The sequence below is a fragment of the Sebastes fasciatus genome, chromosome 2, assembly GCF_043250625.1.
Source record: "Sebastes fasciatus isolate fSebFas1 chromosome 2, fSebFas1.pri, whole genome shotgun sequence".
Lineage (NCBI taxonomy): Eukaryota > Metazoa > Chordata > Actinopteri > Perciformes > Sebastidae > Sebastes > Sebastes fasciatus.
This window is the reverse complement of record NC_133796.1, coordinates 2860875-2881740: the sequence shown is the minus strand read 5'-3', so window position 1 is coordinate 2881740 and position 20866 is coordinate 2860875. Positions and strand designations below refer to the sequence as shown.

General features: G+C 40.9%; 2 protein-coding genes across 24 annotated transcripts in view; both read left to right on the top strand.

Moving 5' to 3' along the window:
- Positions 1-9730, top strand: part of ppfia1 (PTPRF interacting protein alpha 1) — a 58870-nt gene extending 49140 nt beyond the window's left edge. For 7 of the 17 annotated variants that reach the window (XM_074657649.1, XM_074657682.1, XM_074657641.1 and 4 more), the window contains 10 exons: positions 460-541; positions 652-852; positions 1173-1235; positions 1956-1982; positions 3906-4081; positions 5127-5224; positions 5344-5519; positions 6179-6247; positions 6398-6566; positions 8584-9730. In XM_074657649.1, coding sequence (XP_074513750.1) covers positions 460-541; positions 652-852; positions 1173-1235; positions 1956-1982; positions 3906-4081; positions 5127-5224; positions 5344-5519; positions 6179-6247; positions 6398-6566; positions 8584-8645 — 1123 coding nt within the window. In that variant the 3' untranslated portion in view covers positions 8646-9730. Of the gene's footprint in view, positions 1-459; positions 542-651; positions 853-1172; positions 1236-1955; positions 1983-3905; positions 4082-5126; positions 5225-5343; positions 5520-6178; positions 6248-6397; positions 6567-6795; positions 6861-8561 lie in introns of all 17 variants that reach the window. The other 10 variants (XM_074657759.1, XM_074657751.1, XM_074657730.1 and 7 more) reach the window with 5 other exon arrangements.
- Positions 9731-13444: 3714 nt separating this feature from the next.
- The window catches only part of cttn (cortactin), a 23293-nt gene continuing 15871 nt past the window's right edge, over positions 13445-20866 (top strand). For 4 of the 7 annotated variants that reach the window (XM_074657921.1, XM_074657911.1, XM_074657896.1 and 1 more), the window contains exons 1-5: positions 13453-13606; positions 17258-17358; positions 17490-17563; positions 17655-17784; positions 20673-20783. In XM_074657921.1, the coding sequence (XP_074514022.1) occupies positions 17275-17358; positions 17490-17563; positions 17655-17784; positions 20673-20783 (399 nt within the window). In that variant the 5' untranslated portion in view covers positions 13453-13606; positions 17258-17274. Of the gene's footprint in view, positions 13607-17257; positions 17359-17489; positions 17564-17654; positions 17785-20672; positions 20784-20866 lie in introns of all 7 variants that reach the window. The other 3 variants (XM_074657879.1, XM_074657869.1, XM_074657903.1) reach the window with 3 other exon arrangements.

Below are 20866 nucleotides of genomic sequence, written 5' to 3'. Positions count from 1 at the left end.
CATGTTATGTCCCCTACGGTTGTAGAGGAATGCATCCGTACTAAAGCAACTGTCTAAGTGGACTCTCAAAGCACTGGTTCTGGGAGAAAGCTCTTCTGACTAATAAAGCTCCTCAAACCTGAATCCAGTTCATCTCCAAGAGGCTTATTAACAAAAGACCCATCTGGTTAAACCTGGATAGTCGAGGCTTGAAAAAGGACTGAGGACTGTTTTGTTAATGATTTTGAATTAACGCCATTCTGTCAAGGGTTTTCCAGATCTCTGTTTGAGTCTTCCTGGGTTTCAACTTCTTTGTTTTCTCTCAAACTCCTGCTCTCTGTTTTGAGTATGCATGTCGGTTGATGTTTCTGGGTTTGTGTGCATATCTGTTCCAAAGGTGAATTTTGGGAGTTCATGATGGACACTTGGGTGCGTGTGTTTTTTTTTTATATTGGCTTTATTATATATTTTGCGTCTCAGGCATGAATTACTGGAGGAGGCTCGCATGCAGGGCCTGCCGTTCGCCCAGTGGGACGGACCGACTGTTGTGGTTTGGCTGGAGGTACGACACTGACACAACTGATCTGAAAACCATTCAAACCACCAGTTACATATCAGCATTCATCCAGATTATCTGACGGCACTGTCTCTCATCTGCCCCCTTCTGGCCAGCTGTGGGTGGGCATGCCTGCCTGGTACGTGGCTGCATGCCGAGCCAATGTGAAGAGTGGAGCCATTATGTCGGCGCTATCGGACACAGAGATCCAAAGGGAGATCGGTATCAGCAACCCGTTACATCGTCTGAAGCTTCGCCTGGCCATCCAGGAAATCATGTCTCTCACCAGCCCTTCTGCCCCGCCGACCTCGAGAACGGTACAAAAACACACCTTAATACTAATAACACTGAGACACTTTGCCTATCCAAAGTCTTGATGATGCCTTTAAGCTCTGTCTACACATTCTTGTCATCTCGACACTTTTATTGCTTCAACATTTTAACTACTTTTAACATGTACTAATGATTGGATCAAACTACTGATTTGAGTTTAATTCTTTTGCTAACAATGATAACAATAAATGAACAAACCTTTCTTGATCTTCTCTCCATCCCGCTCTCTTGCTGTCCTCCTCCTTCATCATCACTCTTTTACACACTTCTCTCACTCGTGATTGGTGGGGTGTCAAATGATCAGACCACAGGAAACGTTTGGCTCACACATGAAGAAATGGAAAGTTTGGCAGCCACGCCTCCCACGGTTAGTCTACCCTGATTGGCTGGACACTGGTGGCGTCTTGCTTCTGTGGTGACTGTCGGGGCTCGTTCCAAGTTGCCTTCAGAACAGCCAGACTTTACTCTACGCATGCATGTATTAATATTTCACACTTAAGTTCAGTATTAATCTGGCTTAATGGAGTCTCACTAGGCAACTTGAAACAAGGCCTTATTCTTCCTGCTAGTTTGTAATTTGTCTTTCCTCTGTGTTGGTATTAGTTGTGTTCTTGTCTCTTCCTTTAGTCCCTTAGTTGGTGTTCTGAGTGTATGTTTGTTAGTGCTGTATAGTTTCTTAGAAAAAAAACACCTGCTGCTAAGTTTAATGCAGTTTCTACGTATTAATACAGGTATCAGGTATCGAATTTGCTTGATTGGCCAAAAACAAACATTCCTGTTTAACTACACAGTTTCACTATTGAGTGTGTTTTCGAGATATATTGATATTGAAAAAGAAAATTACATAATAGTAATAATCCATACAGTAATAGGGGATTTTATCCGTATCGCTCTCTCCTACAATTTGTTATCGTTTTGTCAGCGTTTTTATTTCCTGTTTGATGGCTAATTTGTCTGGCTTGTTGTTATTTTACTTTGACTTATATTTTCCACATTGAGCTGCAGCTCTAACTCAGCACTGCTGCCTCACTAACCCCTCGCCTCTCTGTTCTTCTCACCATGCTCACTCTAACCATGCTAACACCAGGAGGATGACGAGGGTAGCTGGGCCCAGGTTTGCACACATTCCCCCCAAAAAACCCACCTACGCTCACCTTCTGAACTCTGCTGTTCTTATTAACACCATCTTTTAGTCCTTATTTTCAAATATCTCACAGAGGAGACGTCACAGTTTTTCCCCTCTGTATTTATTTCCAGATCACTTTTCCCTAAGGATGCATTCACAGTCAGCATGTTTGGGGGGGTCCACTCAAATTGTGCAGTTTAACCTCTTTAAGTTTGGTTCATTTATACAGAAGAACCGTTGATTCCCACTAAATGCTACTGTGGTTGTGTTTGATCTTAGTTAGAACGTAGTCCAGATCAACTGGAGGAAACAACTGCAGAACATTTAACTGCAGAAGTTTTTTGCTTCTAAGGATGCACAACCTTATGAACACCTGTTAAGATGAAGTACAGGGAAGAAATGCAAACAATTCACTGTTTGTATAAATGGACAAGTCAAGCCTTTCCATTGAGGCATAACCCCAACTGTGAAATAAAATAAGTAATCGTCATTGTCCAAAAATTCCTTTCAAGAATTGACCCAATTTACCCCTGACATTACACCTTTTAATATATATATGTTTTTGTATTTACTTTTTTTATTTAACCTTTATTTATCCAGGATATTCCCATCGAGATTTAAAATCTCTTTTCCAAGGGGGTCCTGGCCAAGATGGCAGCATAAAAGTCTCACACATAAAAGCACAAATATAAGATTTAAAAATGAAACGGCAAAAAGTTCAAAACATCATAAAAAAATTAAAATAAAAGAGACAAGTAACTAAGTTAAAACAAACAGCAAATGACATCAATGAGTTAGCAGTGTCATTCAGTACCAGGACTAATACAGTCAATGTTCAAATAGTCCTTAATCCTGTTTTTAGATTTTTAAATCATAATTCTGTTTTCTTTGCTCTTTATTCTATATAATGTATTTTGGCGTACCGTTTCGCTCATTGTTGCTCGACTTTTTCGTACCGACTTCTGTGGTTTCATCTAGTGGTTGTCCAGCTGAAGTGAACCTGTGGTGACTTGTTGCTGCTCCGTCACCACAAGTGACAAAACCTGTGATTACAAAACCAGTCGGGTTTCCTGTGTGAAAACCTCAGATAGCATTAGAAGAGTTAACCAACAGCCACACAGATACTATAAAGAGATGTAACTCATACAGTAATACATTGTTAGCTCACCAGAACACAGTCTACCTTCAGTATGACATGGTTTTTATTTGATTCTGAATGAATAAAAGATTAATATTAATTCCATAATATTTAGAAAACAAGTAAATTGTGATGTTTATGTATTTGAAAATGATTATTTAATTGGAAAATGAATATTCTAATGAAGCAATGATGTAATATTTATTGTATAATGACAGTTGATGATAAAACTGTCTACATATAGACTTCAATGAATAATCTTTGCACAGGTCTTTCTTTATAAAACTATTAATCAACAGTCACAGTAGGATTTATGAGATTTCCCTATAAGTTTAGGTCTTGGTTGATCACTGAAAGACATCCAACAGGTCGGCATGGACGGCTGCTGTCAGCTCACATTTTTACCTTAGGCCAGAATCCGAATCAGGTTTATTGCCAAGAAGGATTTCACCTGTAAGGATTTTACATTTGTGTTTTGGTGCAAGGTAAAATAGAAATAAAAAGCAAGCACTACAAAGTCAAGAAACTTAAATATAGAATAGACGATTTTACAATCAAATATTAAAAATACGATGAAAATATGTACAATATTTCTGTTTTAAAATGAAGATCTATACAGTTCTGTGCAGGAATGTGCAAAATATTGTCCAAGACACGATCCTTCCAAATGAATTGTATATGCGACATAACAAATGTTACAAACTCTTGTACATAAAATTACTTACATATGAACGTCTTGAAAAAATGTTAAGCCATCTGTTCTGTGATCATAGACGCTGGCGTACGGAGACATGAACCACGAGTGGATTGGTAACGAGTGGCTGCCCAGCCTGGGTTTACCACAGTACCGCTCCTACTTCATGGAGTCCCTGGTGGACGCCCGCATGCTTGACCACCTCACCAAGAAGGACCTGAGGGGACAGCTCAAAATGGTGGATAGCTTCCACAGGTAAGTCGATGGTGATATTCAATATATTTATCCCACATAACTAGTATCCAGAGCGTGATACAGCTCATTCCTCTCCTCCATTGTTCCCCAAAAACTGTTAAACTCAAACCAGGGCCAAACTGTTGCATTGTGAATGTCAAGTACTAATGAAAAGTACTAACGTGAAATAATGTATATCATTAGGGCTGTCAATTAATCACACATTTTATCTGTTCAAAATGAACCTTAAAGGGAGATTTGTCAAGTATTTAATAGTCTTATCAACATGGAAGTGGACAAATATGCAGCTTTATGCATGTACATTTTTAGATATGGCCTAGATCCATGGTACCTCTCAGCTGTTGATTATGTCTCAAAGGGCTTCTTATGATGTTATTTATTTATTGGTGTATTGTAAATACTGTGTTTTTGTTGTTTGTTGTTGTCTGACCTGATGGCAATCGAATTTCCGCACGGGGATCAATAAAGCTGTCTATCTATGTATATATTTATTATTGTAAATCAATTATCAACACAAATCAATGACAGATATTGATCCAGAAACCCTCACAGGTACTGCATTTAGCATAAAACAATATGCTCCAATCATAACATGGCAAACTGCAGCCCAACAGGCAACAACAGCTGTCAGTGTGTCAGTGTGCTGACTTGACTATGACTTGCCCCAAACTGCATGTGATTATCATAAAGTGGGCATGTCTGTAAAGGGGAGACTCGTGGGTACCCATAGAACCCATTTACATTCACTGATCTGGAGGTCAGAGGTCAAGGGACCCCTTTTGAAAATTTTTCCTCGCTAAAATTTGGCCTCATTTGCAACAAGGGTAGTATGACCTGGTTGGTACCAGTGCAATCTTTAGGTTTTCTAGTTTTTTTTTGCGTTAGTGTGTTAAAGAAATGAGTTGCGTTAAAACCAATTTGCGTTAACGTGTTATTATCACGTTAACTTTGACAGCCCTAATATCAATGTTATAGAAGTAGATTTTGCCAAGGTAACAACCGATGAGGATCCAAATAAACAACTGCCTTTGTGTCCGTTCAATAGGAACAGTTTTCAGTGTGGAGTGATGTCTCTGAGGAGGCTCAACTATGACAGGAAGGAGCTGGAGAGGAGAAGGGAAGAGTCTCAGCTGGAGCTTCAAGGTAACAAAACACCCTGCTGGTTCAGTAAATACATGCCCACCCATCTGACTTATTTATCTTCTTGACTGACACGATAAGACACAATGTTATATTTCTTCTGTGAATCTTCTTCACTTCAGAGGTGCTGGTGTGGAGTAATGAGCGTGTGATCGGCTGGATTCAGGCCATCGGGCTGAAAGAGTACAGTAGCAACCTTTATGAGAGCGGAGTTCATGGAGCGCTGCTCGCCCTGGACGAAACCTTCGATCACAACACCCTGGCCCTGCTGCTGCAGATCCCCACGCAGAACACACAGGTACACACAGCTCCTCAGCTGTTTCTCCAACTTACTATAGCTTTAAATTATTACGGCAAAGAAAATCATAATCCCAATTATTTTTGTCAATATTGAGGTCATGACGATTTAACACGATTACTCGTTGACTTTGGAAACATCTTGCATTTAGAAAGAGACATTTTAAAGTTAAATGCATCCATCTTGTGCACTATGAGAGCAAAATTAAGAGGCTAGATCTATGACGAACTTTGTACTCTAGTAAAGAATTTAAACATCAACACATTGGTTGTATAGATATGAATGGTATTGACACGGTGAGAAAGTCACACCCAAAAAGCGTGGTAAACGAGACGGGGTCCGTGTTTCAAGACGGGTCGGGTGGGTTGCCAACATCGCCGCAGACCCGTAATGCAATGGGGCAAGTCGTGCCGGGAGCAGGGGGTCTCGTCCCTCCCTGCATTGAAAGTGGGCATAGCAAGTCCACGGCCTCCGGGAAGCGGCGAGGTTTGGGGTGAGAGGTGCCCGGAGCAGCAAGCCGCCTTCACCCTGAACCTTTCCAAGCCGACCTAGAGCCAGTTGCAGTTTGCAACCACACCACTAGATGCCGCCAAATCCTGCACACTGTACCTTTTAGAAATTGGTGAATTCAGTAACAGTCTCTTGTCTCTCTCTTCTAGGCCAGAGCAACTCTTGAGCGTGAATACAACAGTCTGCTGACCATCGGCACAGACAGGAGGAGTGAAGAGGTGACAAACATAGACACACATACTGTAACACTCTTACTAACACAGCAACACAAACTGAGTGAGAAATAATATGTGAAACCAACTTTTTCTCTTTTACACATCTTTTACACATCTCTCGACTCTCCTCTTTGACTTCCGCCTCTCTTCTAGGATGACGATAAGAACTTCCGCCGAGCTCCCTCATGGAGAAAGAAGTTCAGGCCCAAAGACATGAGGGGGATGCCCTTGGGTGAGTCCGACACCCTGCCCGCCAACTTCCGAGTGACCGGTAGCAACGCGGCGTCTCCCTCCACGCAGCCAAAGAGGAGCCAGATGGATGGTAAGCAGAGTGCCAGAAGTGTGTGTGTGTGTGTGTGTGTGTGTGTGTGTGTGTGTGTGTGTAATATGCTCCGTCATCGCTGCTACTTACTCAAGTAGAACTTCTCTGAATCTGCCAAGATTTACTCTCAATTCTTCTTGAATGGCTTTTTGCTGCTGTGCCGTTTGTTTATTATGCTGTGACTAACGGCATGTCTTTGCATGTGATTTTGCCAACATGGAAACTGCAGGAAGTCAGTCTATACAGAGGCTGGACACTGCCACAGTCAGGACCTACTCTTGTTAACATACAACGGTAAGATCACACGCATCAACTTTGAAATAACAGAAGCACTCGAGCACACAGTATGGCTCTGGTCCTGTTCACACCTGGTATTAACATTCGTCTTCAGTGATCCGAACACAAGTGAGACAGCTTTAAGTACGTCTGTTCTAGGGATGCCATGATACCAGAAATCTAGTAGTCGATACCAATACAAGGAATTTCCATGATTCTTGATACCCAATTCAATACCACGGTAAAAAAAAAAAAATGAAAATGATGAGACTTTATTTCTCAGGTAGAGCTCAATGACTGTAAGAAAACAGCAGAGGCTGTACACGCACACACACACTCTCTCTATATACTGTATATCCTCAGATTGCAAGCAGTAGTTTAAATTCACTGACATGGTGACAGACCATTAAATATTTATTTAAAATGCTAATGTTATATTTTGATGATAAAAAAGCACCACTTTTCAGAAATTTAACAATTAACAGCAAAAGATAGAAATTCAGTTCAGATTTTTCCCCCACGAGTGAATCCTCTTCTCAAACAAATTAATAATGGATCTCTGAAAAAGTAAACAAACCCAACATCTCTACGGCGCTGTTGTGTGTGTGTCAAACTCCGACACACAGAGAGCAGAGGATAGAAGCCTTCAGAAAGTTACTCTCCAAACAGAAAATCTACCCGCATTTGGCGCTTGTTAATGTCGGACCCTGATTACAGGCATCGTACGGTACCTGCAGTACTGTAGAAAAGAGTACCGTCACGTTGTTAGAATTTTGGCATCGACTTGGTACCGAAGTATCGGTTCTCGTGACATCCCTAGTCTGTTCACACCTGGCATTAGAATGCGTCTTGAGTGGCCACTTGTGTCCGATCTCACTTCCCCACTCTATATGCAAAAAAACATGCAGTAAACGCACGGCTAATACAGCAGACGTTCTGATGTAATATTACATTAATGTCCGTAGTAATATCCTACATATTCGTGAATTCTGGTACATTGTATGAACAACAAAATAAAAGGTTATTGTACTGGCGGTCCCCGGGTACCTCCGCGCCGCCTACACTGCTGCCTTTACCAGACAACAGCCTGTAGGGGTGCAGAGCTCCAGAGAGCCGGGAGGACAGAGAACAGGCGGTCGGGTGTCAGCTCCACGCAAAGCAGCGGAACAAAAAGACACATCTCCGACAGTATGATAATAATGCACTTTGCGTGCCTAGTCTGATAGTCTGTAGATATGTAGCCTATAGATAAGATATATTTGAATAAAATACAGTTGTACCGACTGAATACAGTAGAGCACAGAGGCCGTTTCCATGCTGCGAGGCAGACAAGCGCTGGCGTCTGCCTGTCTACTCACCTGAGGAGCCCAGTTATCCCGCGTTCCTTAATGTGGCGCAGGACATGTTCACTACACACTACTATGTGGTCCAGACCACCTCTGAATATGGTCTGAGTGATCGGATCTCAATGCATCTTGAGTGCGTTCAATGAGGACGCATGTTAACGCCAGGTCTGAACCGGACTTTTACCTCACTGCAGAAGCGCTCCTCTCTTTTTCCAGGCAGAAAGCAGCTTTCTCGTACTGTACTTGGCTCTAATAACGCATGTTGTACGCCTCTCCTCTCTTTCCCTTTGTTTCTCCCCCCCCCACACCCATCCTTGGCTTCTGTCCTGCTTCTCCTCTCGTGTCCGTTTCACCTCTCTCTTCCCCTTCTCAGTTTATCCTCATTATTTCTATAGGTAACCGCTGGTCAGAGGATGAGGGGGAATTCCCTGCATTCAAGACCAGGATGATGAACTGAAATGAAATGACTCGCAAGGACACTAAAAATATTTTTTTGTTGTCGTCACAGAGAAAGACCTTACTCACCAATCTCAGTATCCCTAGTGGAAACTTTTTAGATTTATCTACATTTGTTTATTATATTTATGTAAACCAATGGGACATTTAATTGATTTTAGAATTACTATGTAATCCTTTTTTTTTGCCTCTATCCCCTTAATCAACCCACTTTTTAAAACATTTCTCCACTGTGCCCGTATTAAGCTCAGCTCTCAGATGTATGTAACTGAATGTTTCTGGAGTTTGTATATTTCTACCAACAGACATTTTATCTAATCTTTTTTATAATCCTGATTCTATTGACCAGATGTATGTTTTTTTTGTTTTTTTTCCTCTCTTTGATTTCTAATCATTGAATTTACGCTTAAGTGACTTTGATATATGATATAACTTAATTCATATCCTTCTGCCCTTTTTAACTGTTGTAATTTTTGTAGCTTATTACCTGTGATCTTGTGTAAATGCAGCTCTTAGGTCAACGGATGTGTGAATATCAAGACGAATTGCTGGAGTTGTCAGACTGTTTCACAAAACTGCTCAACACTGTGAGTCATCCATCGGCGTTAAAATAACTGCTGGCAAGCCAGGTGATGGTGGCAACAGATATCATGTGAAACACACAGTATATTTTCCTTTTATCTTCTTTATTTTCCATATCTGCAAAACCAAAATGAAACTCTTGAATTTAAGAATTAAAGCCATATAACAGTAGCGAAAAAAAAACAACAAAACAAGAGGGCTTCTTTCGGATGCAAGTGAAAACCGAATTGGAGGTTCTCTCTAGTTGACCTTGCATGCGGAAACTTCTCCACTTCTCCCCGCCCTACCACTCCCAGCTCGCCCCTTTAACAAAACCGAACCTCCCTCACCTCTGGAGAAACACACAGACAGGCTCGCTAGTACAGGAGGACTTGAAATGTACTTATGAGTCGAACGTGTGGAAACTCCTTCGATGGACCAACTTCACTGAGGCCTCAGTCGATCCCCGCTGTGACTAGATAACCCTCAAAGCGGTGCGATCCACCCACAAACCTTTTTTTTTTTTTTAAAAACACTTTGTACGAAGACTTCATATCAAGCCTTATTGTTTCTTAACTCCTCTCTGTCGTCTGTTCTTATTTATTATATCTCGCCCATGTTGTGTTTCGTCAGTTTCAGAGCTGAATCCCCAGTTTGCTCCTGTGATTGTAGCAACGCTCCTCATGTCTCGCTTTGTCCCGTCTACGCTCCCAACACAGGTTCCGGCCAGTATGGCAAACGAGAAGGAACCGAAGAGTTTTCTTTCACCCCTACATGTAGTTAACGCTTAAAGTAGAAACGCTTCTTTTTTTTCTGTTTGTGATTTAGTCATTTATGCACAATGCAAATCATGTTGCTGTTGTTTTATTCCTGCTCTTCCCATTGAGTCTTCTGATCTTGTAACAATGATGTACAGTCTGAGTACTTATAAACTATTTTTATCACAATATTATTTATTGCTTACTTTCAATAAAATACTGAAACTCATTTTCCACTGCAGATAAAAAAGACTAAAGCTTGTCTTTTGAGAATCGCTTGTCTTTTCCTGTCCTGCTTCCGGTTTCTTGATGGATTTCTCAGACAGCCGACTTTAGCGAGGTCCTTGTTGAGTGAGACTGAATCCATTTTGTCATGTCAGTTATAATGTGTGTAAATGTCACAATAACCTCATGTGTCTGTTTTCAGGATGCGTTGCCGTGATGAGCGGGCACTGTTTGTTGGAAGCACTTTATTATAACCCCGCGACAACGTAATCATGGGTATATAGCACTCCGCGTGTCCCTCCGTCCGTCCTTATGTCCGTCCGTTCACGTGTCACACTTTCGTTTCCAGAGCAGAACTCGGAAACTATTTAACTGAGGAACTTCAAATTTGGTATGATGGTTGACAGTGTGGTCTAGTTGTGCCTTTTGGGGGTTAGAAGTCCTGGGCGCCCAAATCTTTGAAATTTTGGCCAAAAACTCTGATTTTTTTCGATTGCAAATTTCGTTTCCGGAGCAGAACTAGAAAACTATTTAACTTAGGAACTTCAAATTTGGTATGATGGTTGACAGCGTGGTCTAGTTGTGCCTTTTAGGGGTTAGAAGTCCAAGGTGCCCATTAGTTAATTAGTTAATTCCATTAGTTCTAAAAGGGCAAAACCTTTGGTTTAGTAGGGGTCAAGCAGTGAGCGGGAGTATGTGAGCCATGCTCACTTTCGCCTTGTTTTAATGGTCTGTATTATTTTATGCCTCCACAGCGGCGACAGCTGTGGCCGGAGGCATTATGTTTTTTCGGGTTGTCCATCCGTCCGTACGACTGTCAAGTCCAATCTAGTGAACGTGATATCTCAAAGATGAACTGATTAGATTTTTGTGGTCAAAGGTCAAGGTCACCGTGACCTCACGTCTGTCCCAGTCTTGTGATATCTCAGGAACACCTGGAGGGAATTCCTTCAAATTTGGCACAAATGTCCACTTGGATTCAACAAAGAGCTGATTAGATTTTGGTGGTCAAAGGTCACGGTGATCTCACAAAACACGTTTTTTGTAATTCTAGTCTGAATAATTTTCCAGAAGTTTCCTGAAATTGAGAATTTTTCAGTTTGTACAATTAAAATTATCCAGTTACTTGCTGGTAGAACTAGAGTGTTTTGGTCAGGTCAGCTAAACATGCAAAAATGTGAAACTTGTCTACATGCAAGCATACAATTCAACAAATATGAAGAATAAAATATCCAATAAGGAATGAATATTTACATTAATTCAATCGATCTGTACATTATAGGAAAAGCTCCAAATTACAGTACCTATATAAAGCATTTACTTCCCTTTTCACGTTTTATTGTTTTATGACATTTTATCAAAGGGGATTTAACATTTTTGACACCCATCAACAGAAAAAGACAGATTTCATGTCAAAGTGTGAAAAATTATCTCCACAAAGTGACCTAAATTTATTACAAATCTAAAATACAAAAGGTTAATGAGCATGCACAGCTGTCTGACACAAAACTGGAGTTTTATAGACTTGTTCAGATTTTTTTAAATTAAAAGTTGTGACATTGTGTAATTTTAACAACACAGCTCACCATTCAGAAACTGAGGGCATCACATATACAGTATTTTATTTTGGTCTGTTTCTAGCCAATGAACAAATAAACAAAATGAATACAACAATAACACATGCAACACAGAAAATCTTACATTATCAGCCAGGGAGAAATAATAAATGTCCTGTATTTATTTACATTTTTCAATTTTCTAAATTAAATTATCCTTTGAGTTTTTCCAAAAGTTGTTCCCTCTATGAGTGTACAGCTGTTATTCCCTTTCTCCCCAATGTAGCCTTTAATCTACAGTATCTCTCCAGGTCTAAACCTGGGAAATACTATTTCTAGACTTAAAAGACCGGAGTACTTCTTCTACCACTGATTGGTTGATTCATGCGTATTTCTAAAATCCTGGCTAAGACCCTGTTTGTAAATTGCTAAATCCTTTGAGGCAGTTACAGGGAAAAAAAACGTTATTTTAATTATTTTAATATTCAGATAATAATTTATAATCATATTTTTTCATTATTATTCATGTTTAACTGTATTTTATTTGTTATATGTTTAATACATTTAACAGAAAATATATTTATGTTTAAAGGAAGAAATTAGGAGCCTATGGAAGCCCATTTCTGCTACTAAAAGAAAAAAATAAGATGAAAACTTATCCTTGTGATGAAATAAAAGATCAAACTGTCTTGAATTAATGACTTAGTATCTCAAAATAATGAGAAACTTTGCCAAAATAATGACTTGATACCTCAAAATAATGACATCTCAAAATAATATATTGCAATATAATGAGAAGCTTTGTCAAAATAATGACATCGTATCTAAAAATAATGACATCTCAAAATAATATAGCACAAAATAATGACTTAGTATCTCAAAAATAATAAATTGTAAAATTATGAGAAAACTTGCCAAAATAATGACTTAATATCTCAAAATAATATATCACAATATAATGAGAAACTGTCAAAAATAATGGTTCAGTATCTCAAAATAATGGCTTAATATCACAACATAACATAAACTTCATCTTCATTTTGAGATACTAACTCACTATTTTGAGAAAGTTTGTAATTGTGTTATGATACTGACATTATTTTGAGATACTAAAACATTATAAAGCTTCTCATTATAATGATTTACAGGATATTTTTTTCTCCATCACATTGGCATAAATGGGCTTCCATAGCTTATCCCATCAAATTTACATTTTACATCAAATCACAAACATTCTACAACACCGCCCATTTCTGACGTCAGCACGTCGGAGAAACGGGATACTGGGAGAGCCGGAAGCTGTCTCTCCAACGCTTGAGGTGTGAACGGAAAAGGTTAGTGACCATGCACAGCTGTCTGACACAAAAATGTGGAGTTCTATAAACTTTTGTTCCGATTTTTTAAAATTTTGTAATTATTATGTAACTTTGTATGTTATTTGTTGTGTTATAGGTTTAATAACTTTAGCAGAAAATATATTCATGTTTAAAAGGAGAAATTAGGAGTAGATTTATCTTCATTTTGAGATACTAACTCACTATTTTGAGAAAGTTTGTAATTATGTTGTGATATCGACATTAATTTGAGATACTAAATCATTATAAAGTTGCTCAATATAATGACTTTGTTCATCACATTGGCATAAATGAGCTTCCATAGTTCCATCACATCACCAACATTCTACAACCCCGCCCATGTGTGACGTCAGCGCGTCGGAGAGAAACTGGATACTGGGAGAGCCGGAAGCTGTTTCTCCATCAACGCTTTGAGGTGAGAACTGAAACATCCAACAGGAGTACTCTCTCTGAACAGAACAGCAGAACATCACTCACACTCTGGTCGGAGCTCCTCTGTGGGAGACGGTGAGTTATAACTCTTCATCAGGAGGACCTGTGAAAACCTCAGAGAGCTCGAGCTCAGTCAGTTAGTCATGTTAGCATGTTAGCTTCAGTTAGCTTCAGTTAGCTTCAGCTAGCTTCAGCCTGCTAGCTCACTGGGACAGCTGGAACAGGAAATGCCTCTCAGACCAGCAGCTACTGTTCCTCTGGATCCAGATGATCCTGGAGCCAATTAATCACGTTTTAATGGAGGAAATTAGACTCACATGTTCAGGGATAATAGTCCTTCTATATATGTGGTCTGACCTACTTTGATTGAAGCTAACTAAGAGACATTAAGCTGAAGGTAAAGGAGCTAATGCATCTGACTGGACTCTACCAGCTGCTCCCTGTTATCCAGACTCTATTCACACCTTTCATTCACCTCTTATTCACACCTCATCCACCTCATTCACACCTCATCCACCTCATTCACACCTCATTCACACCTCATCCACCTCATTCACACCTCATTCACACCTCATCCACCTCATTCACACCTCATCCACCTCATTCACACCTCATCCACCTCATTCACACCTCATCCACCTCATTCACCTCATTCACACCTCATCCACCTCATTCACACCTCATTCACACCTCATCCACCTCATTCACACCTCATTCACACCTCATCCACCTCATTCACACCTCATCCACCTCATTCACACCTCATCCACCTCATCCACACCTCATCCACCTCATTCACCTCATCCACCTCATTCACACCTCATCCACCTCATTCACCTCATTCACACCTCATACACCTCATTCACACCTCATTCACACCTCATCCACACCTCATCCACCTCATCCACACCTCATCCACCTCATCCACACCTCATCCACCTCATTCACACCTCATCCACCTCATCCACACCTCATTCACCTCATCCACACCTCATCCACACCTCATCCACCTCATTCACCTCATCCACACCTCATTCACACCTCATCCACCTCATTCACACCTCATTCACCTCATTCACACCTCATCCACCTCATTCACACCTCATCCACCTCATTCACACCTCATCCACCTCATTCACACCTCATCCACCTCATTCACACCTCATCCACCTCATCCACACCTCATCCACCTCATTCACCTCATCCACACCTCATCCACACCTCATCCACCTCATCCACACCTCATCCACCTCATTCACACCTCATTCACACCTCATCCACCTCATCCACACCTCATCCACCTCATCCACACCTCATCCACCTCATTCACACCTCATCCACCTCATTCACACCTCATCCACCTCATCCACACCTCATCCACCTCATCCACACCTCATCCACCTCATTCACACCTCATCCACCTCATTCACACCTCATCCACCTCATCCACACCTCATCCACCTCATTCACACCTCATCCACCTCATCCACACCTCATCCACCTCATTCACACCTCATCCACCTCATTCACACCTCATCCACCTCTTATTCACACCTCATCCACCTCATTCACACCTCATCCACCTCATCCACACCTCATCCACCTCATCCACACCTCATCCACCTCATTCACACCTCATCCACCTCATCCACACCTCATCCACCTCATTCACCTCATCCACACCTCATCCACACCTCATCCACCTCATCCACACCTCATCCACCTCATTCACACCTCATTCACACCTCATCCACCTCATTCACACCTCATCCACCTCATCCACCTCATTCACACCTCATCCACCTCATTCACCTCATTCACACCTCATCCACACCTCATCCACCTCATTCACACCTCATCCACCTCATCCACACCTCATCCACCTCATTCACCTCATCCACACCTCATCCACACCTCATCCACCTCATTCACACCTCATCCACCTCATTCACACCTCATCCACCTCATTCACACCTCATCCACCTCATTCACACCTCATCCACACCTCATCCACCTCATTCACCTCATCCACACCTCATCCACACCTCATCCACCTCATTCACACCTCATCCACCTCATTCACACCTCATCCACCTCATTCACACCTCATCCACACCTCATTCTCCTCTCATTCTCCTCTCAAAAAATCACTTAGTATCTCAAAATAACACATCTCAAAATAATGACTTAGTATCTCAAGAGATTATATAATATAATTATTATAATAACATATATATATATATATATATATATATATATATATAATAATAATAATATATCCCAAGATAATGAGAAACTTTGTCAAAGAATTTAGTATCTCAAAATAACAAATCTAAAAATAATGAAAATCTTTGCCAAAATAATGATTTAATATCTCAAAATAACATATCTCAAAATAATGACTTAGTATCTCAAAATAATATACTCATTCACACCTTCTTGCCCTTTTTTATTCCTCAGGCCTGGTCAGAAAGACTACACATGTTGGGTTTAGTATGATGGGTGTGGCTGTGTTGTGGGAGATACTGTCAAGTAGCTGGTAGTTGGGACTGGCCAAGGCTGCTTGCTTCCTGGTCTGGGAAGGTTTTTCCTCCTCGGTTCTGTCTCCTGAGGTGAATGGAGCCACGTCTCCTCCTGTCCTGCAGCCTCTGATTGGACACAGATGCTGATTGCCCACATTGTGCTGAGTCAGGAATTGGGATTAGTACAGGAAGCGTTTGTTCCAGTTAAATGCCAGATCACTAGAGTTCAGCCAAACTAAAAAAATCATCATGTAGCTCTGCAGCATCTCTGTTTCAGTGCAGGTTAGTGTGATTCAACAAGGTAGCAGCTGGTAGAGATTCAGCATCTTGCTCAAAGACAGTTGATATTGAGACAGTGTATATTGAGTTAATTGTACCGGAAATAATTCCACATGTCCATATTGACTGTGAAGTGTTCTTTACCTAACGTGACTCAAATGTAAGTGGAGCTGAAACGATTAAATTAGTCGGTCAATTGACAGAAAATTACTATGCACCGATTTCATAGTTGATAATCGGTCAAGATGTTTTCAAGCAAAGATGCCAAACATTCCTACTCCTACTACCAGATTCTCCAATGTGAGGATTTGCTACTTTTCTGTTTAATGTCATGGAATATTTTTTGGGTTTTGGACTGTTGGTCGGACAAAACGAGTACCTTTTAAGACGTCGCCTTGGGCTCTGGGAAATTGTGACTATTTTCTGACATTTCGGAGAAAATGATTGGCAGATTAATGAGCACTGTAATTAGTTACAGCTTTAAATGTAAGAACAAAATCCCTAGTCCTTGTTCTTTGCCAGTATGCAAATATGAAGCTAATATGAGGCTGAGTTTACCAAATCAAGGTAGTATCTTTCTTAAATCCTCACATTGAAGAGAAGCTGGAACCAGAGAATGGTCGTAGTTTTTGATTGATAAATGACTTAAAATGATTAATCACTTATCAACAAATTATATTTTTTCCAGCTCTACATGCAGGTATTGCATAAAGATGGATTTGGAAAATCTCAACCTTTGGAACAAAACTGCTGTAAATAGTCTAAACATAAGGTCCACTGACTACGCTATTCTCTGAGCTTTTGACCATATCCCATGGCCTTCTTCAGCTAATGAAAAAAATCTGAATTTATTGATAAAGACGTCAGCTTTGAATCTGGTCTCTCTGTCCCTGTAATGTCCCTATAAAGTTTTCTTGTTTTTCAGTGTGTGTTGCACTAAAGATGTGGAAGGCAGCAGCTGGACAGTCAGTCAACATGGCTGTAAATGACGATGGGGACGACTGGGAGACCGACCCCGACTTTGAGGTACCTATGCACGCTCCTTTTCCCCCCCAGTTCTCCTCACTCCACTTCTGAAGTTCTGCTCCATCCTTCTCTCTCCTCAGCACCATTTCTTGCCCCATTAAACTTTTTTTTCTGTTTTCTTGGATTTCTAGAATGACGTATCGGAGAAGGAGCAGCGCTGGGGGGCCAAGACGGTGGAGGGCTCAGGACATCAGGAGCACATAGAGTGAGGAAGCAAATAATATTTTCTTTGGTATTAAAATGCAACGTGGAAAGCCCCAAAATGTGTCTCCTAACTCTTTCCTTCCTTGACGTAGTATCCACCGGCTGCGTCAGACGGTGTCCACGGAGCACACCAGCTTGAAGCAGAAGGAGTTGGACACCATGCCTAAAGCCTCGCATGGATATGGAGGAAAGTTTGGATTACAGCAGGACCGCATGGACAAGGTAAGAGGAACCACAAGACTCACAGATGAACTCTTAGATGAAGCTGGAACAGACTTGTTTTTTTGCTTTCACATCCATGTTTTCAAAGAGCGGTGTCCCAGATTTATCGCTGCGTTGCCTGATGAAGTGGTGATGGTGCAAAAAAGAGTAGCTGTTCTGGAGCTTTCATCAGCAGATGAATCTCAATGTCAATCTCAAGGTCAAGAATAAACTTTAAAACTTAATATTGAAATGTTTTTGATAGGGCATTAGATTTTTGGTGCAAAATCATAACAGTTATTATAAGTCAATTAGAAGAAGGAGTCTGATATTAGATATTAGATAACAGATTACTGTAAACTTTCTGTTCATCTTGTACAAGGTTACGTGTTTATACTGTGAAAGAAAAAGAGATCTTAAGAAGAGCAAAGTCTTGTGTGTTCAAGAACCCGTTTTCTCAATCAACGTCACATTTATTTATTCAGGTTATTTCCCCGGGACATTGCATATTAATAAACACTACTGTAATTTAGCTAGTTTTCATCTGTAGTCCCTGGCCAGGTGTAAAGGAAACTACAGTGAACAAAGTTTACATTCAACTTTTTTGTCATCCTTTTTAACATAATGCCACTTCTTTGGCATGGTGTCAATTAGTTTAGAGCAGAGTAAATATTCAATACGTTAGGCCTAACAGTCTAGGTTGGGTGAGTTTAAAGCAATAATCATGATATATAAGGCATATCAGTTTACAGTAAAAGTAAAACACAGAGAGACATAAGCAGAACACAGACATGGGCAGCAGTAAAAGCAGAGAAGATTACGGTTCAACAAAACAAACAAATACAGAACAGCTTCGCAAAAACAAACATAAGCAAAGACCAATATGAGACACAGAGTAAGTCAAGCAACTTACAATTTAGTTTAGCAGCATACAAGTTGTGTTTTGATTTGCCAAATGATGAAGGCATCTAAACTAGTGCTGTCAGATTTGGTGGCTTGTAAGCCATGTCCTTAACTGTCTAGAAAAGGACCTGTAGATGGTGAGTCCCCTGATGTGGGCTGGTGCAGCTGCTATAATTGAAAGTGCAGATTGACTGAAAGTAGATATTCTTCGTGGGATTATGCAGTCCCCTCTTGTAATCTCATTTGTATTTACTCGTTGCCTAACAAAGCAACTGAATGGGGGAGGATAAACAAAGTATTTCACCATATTCTGATATCCTTGTTCCAGCAGGAAATTACTTTCTCTCAAGGTTACCGTCATCAGTTTAATGTGAGGATTTATAATAGACATGCGGTCAAACACGTATCTCTCTGGTTTCAGTTATATTAGGCTCATTGTTGACTGTTACTCGATCTCTGGATCAATGAGGCGTGTAGCGGTTGAGTCGGTGCCACCAACACAAACCACAGCTCAATCTGTATAGTGATTCTTGCCCCATTGTACCTTCTTTTCACTTTATTCTCAATATGTTTCCTGTGTACAGATGCGCTACAGTGCACTGAGTGAAATTATCGAGATAGATGTAATCTTATGCTGCTGGTTGTATCTCTTGCACTATTTTTCTTTGAGGGGTGAAACTAGTTTTGCTATAGTTGTAGACTTTCCTGCAGCTGAAGCTAAATATAAACCAGCATGCAACTAGGGGGGCGCACCACATGCGCACAGAGACATGACAGGTGGGACGGGCGTGACTCGGGGGGGAAATGTGATGCAGAATTAATGTATGGACATCGGAATCTTTTTCACGGCGGAACAGTAAACAAATCGGCTATAGCAATGGTGTTCATTCAGACAGGTAGTCTGTAGATTTACAGAATGGACAGATATGTGACAGGGACAAAAAGAAAAACGGACAATGCTTCGGAGACGAACAAGACAACATGCTCATCTGACGGTATCAAAAGGAAATAGGACGGAGTAGGGCTGCACCGAATAGTTTGATGTTTTGAAGCTTCGTTCATAACGTTGACATTCAAATTATTATTATTAATAAGTGACGGAAACATCACCTCCACCTTCTCTTCCCCCCTCTCTGTTAGACACACACAGAGCGAGCGAAGCTTCAGTCAGTCCAAAAGTCCAAAAGTCAAAATTTTTTGAAAAAAGATGCATTGATAAATAATTTCCAAATTCACAACATGTTTTTGTCTAACAAAATATTCTGCTTCAGTCCATACTTGTTGCCATTTAACCTTTCAAAAACAGCATTTTCACTGCGGTCAATCACGGCATAACCACGGTGGTTATGTCAAAGCAAGCGACTAATACGCCTGTTTGGAAATGAATACATCCACTAAGTGTATTTCACCAGCGTTTCTGACCGTGAGTAGCCGGACTTGGGTGTGTGACGCAACTATGTCATGGCAGGTGTGTTGCTCAAGACCAAAGAAGTGCAGTGTCGAGTGTGAGGTTGTTTTTCTGAGCAGCAACACCACAGGCCAAGCATTCAGCCCGTTCTGAACAGGCATGTTTTGCACGGGCACTGAATGAAAACCTGAGAAGCCAACTCCATTTTCACAAATCTAAATGACCTCCGAGTCCTTTGAGCCTCTGCAGGGTTTCTCTAATCTCAGTCTGTGTGTTTGTGTGAACAGGCTGTTGAGTCAGTTGTGGCCATTCACACACACGATAATCTTTCCTGGCAAGCAGCTCCGTCCATCCACACCTTTCTCTCTCTCTCTGGGCTGTGTGGTCATTGCAGCATGAATGTGATGACCGAGCACTGTTTACACCACACACTGTGCATCTGTGATGAGTCAGATGTCACCACTTCAAACCGCTGGCTGTGGTTCAAGCTGTGCTGCTCTTTTCATGACCCCCCGCCCCGCCCCTCCCCTCCTCAAATGTTCCCTTATTGCCATTTTTATCTTTTGAAATAACTGTGTCTTGTTTTGTGTTTCTTCAGTCTGCTGTGGGTCATGACTACCAGAGCAATTTGTCCAAGCACTGCTCCCAGACGGATACCTCCAAGGGCTTTGGAGGGAAGTTTGGAGTGCAAGCTGACCGCGTTGACCAGGTATTTCCTGTTGCTGACCACTTAACACTGCTGACAACATCCCCTTGATTTCAAACATGATTTTTTTGTTGATGTGTAAAATG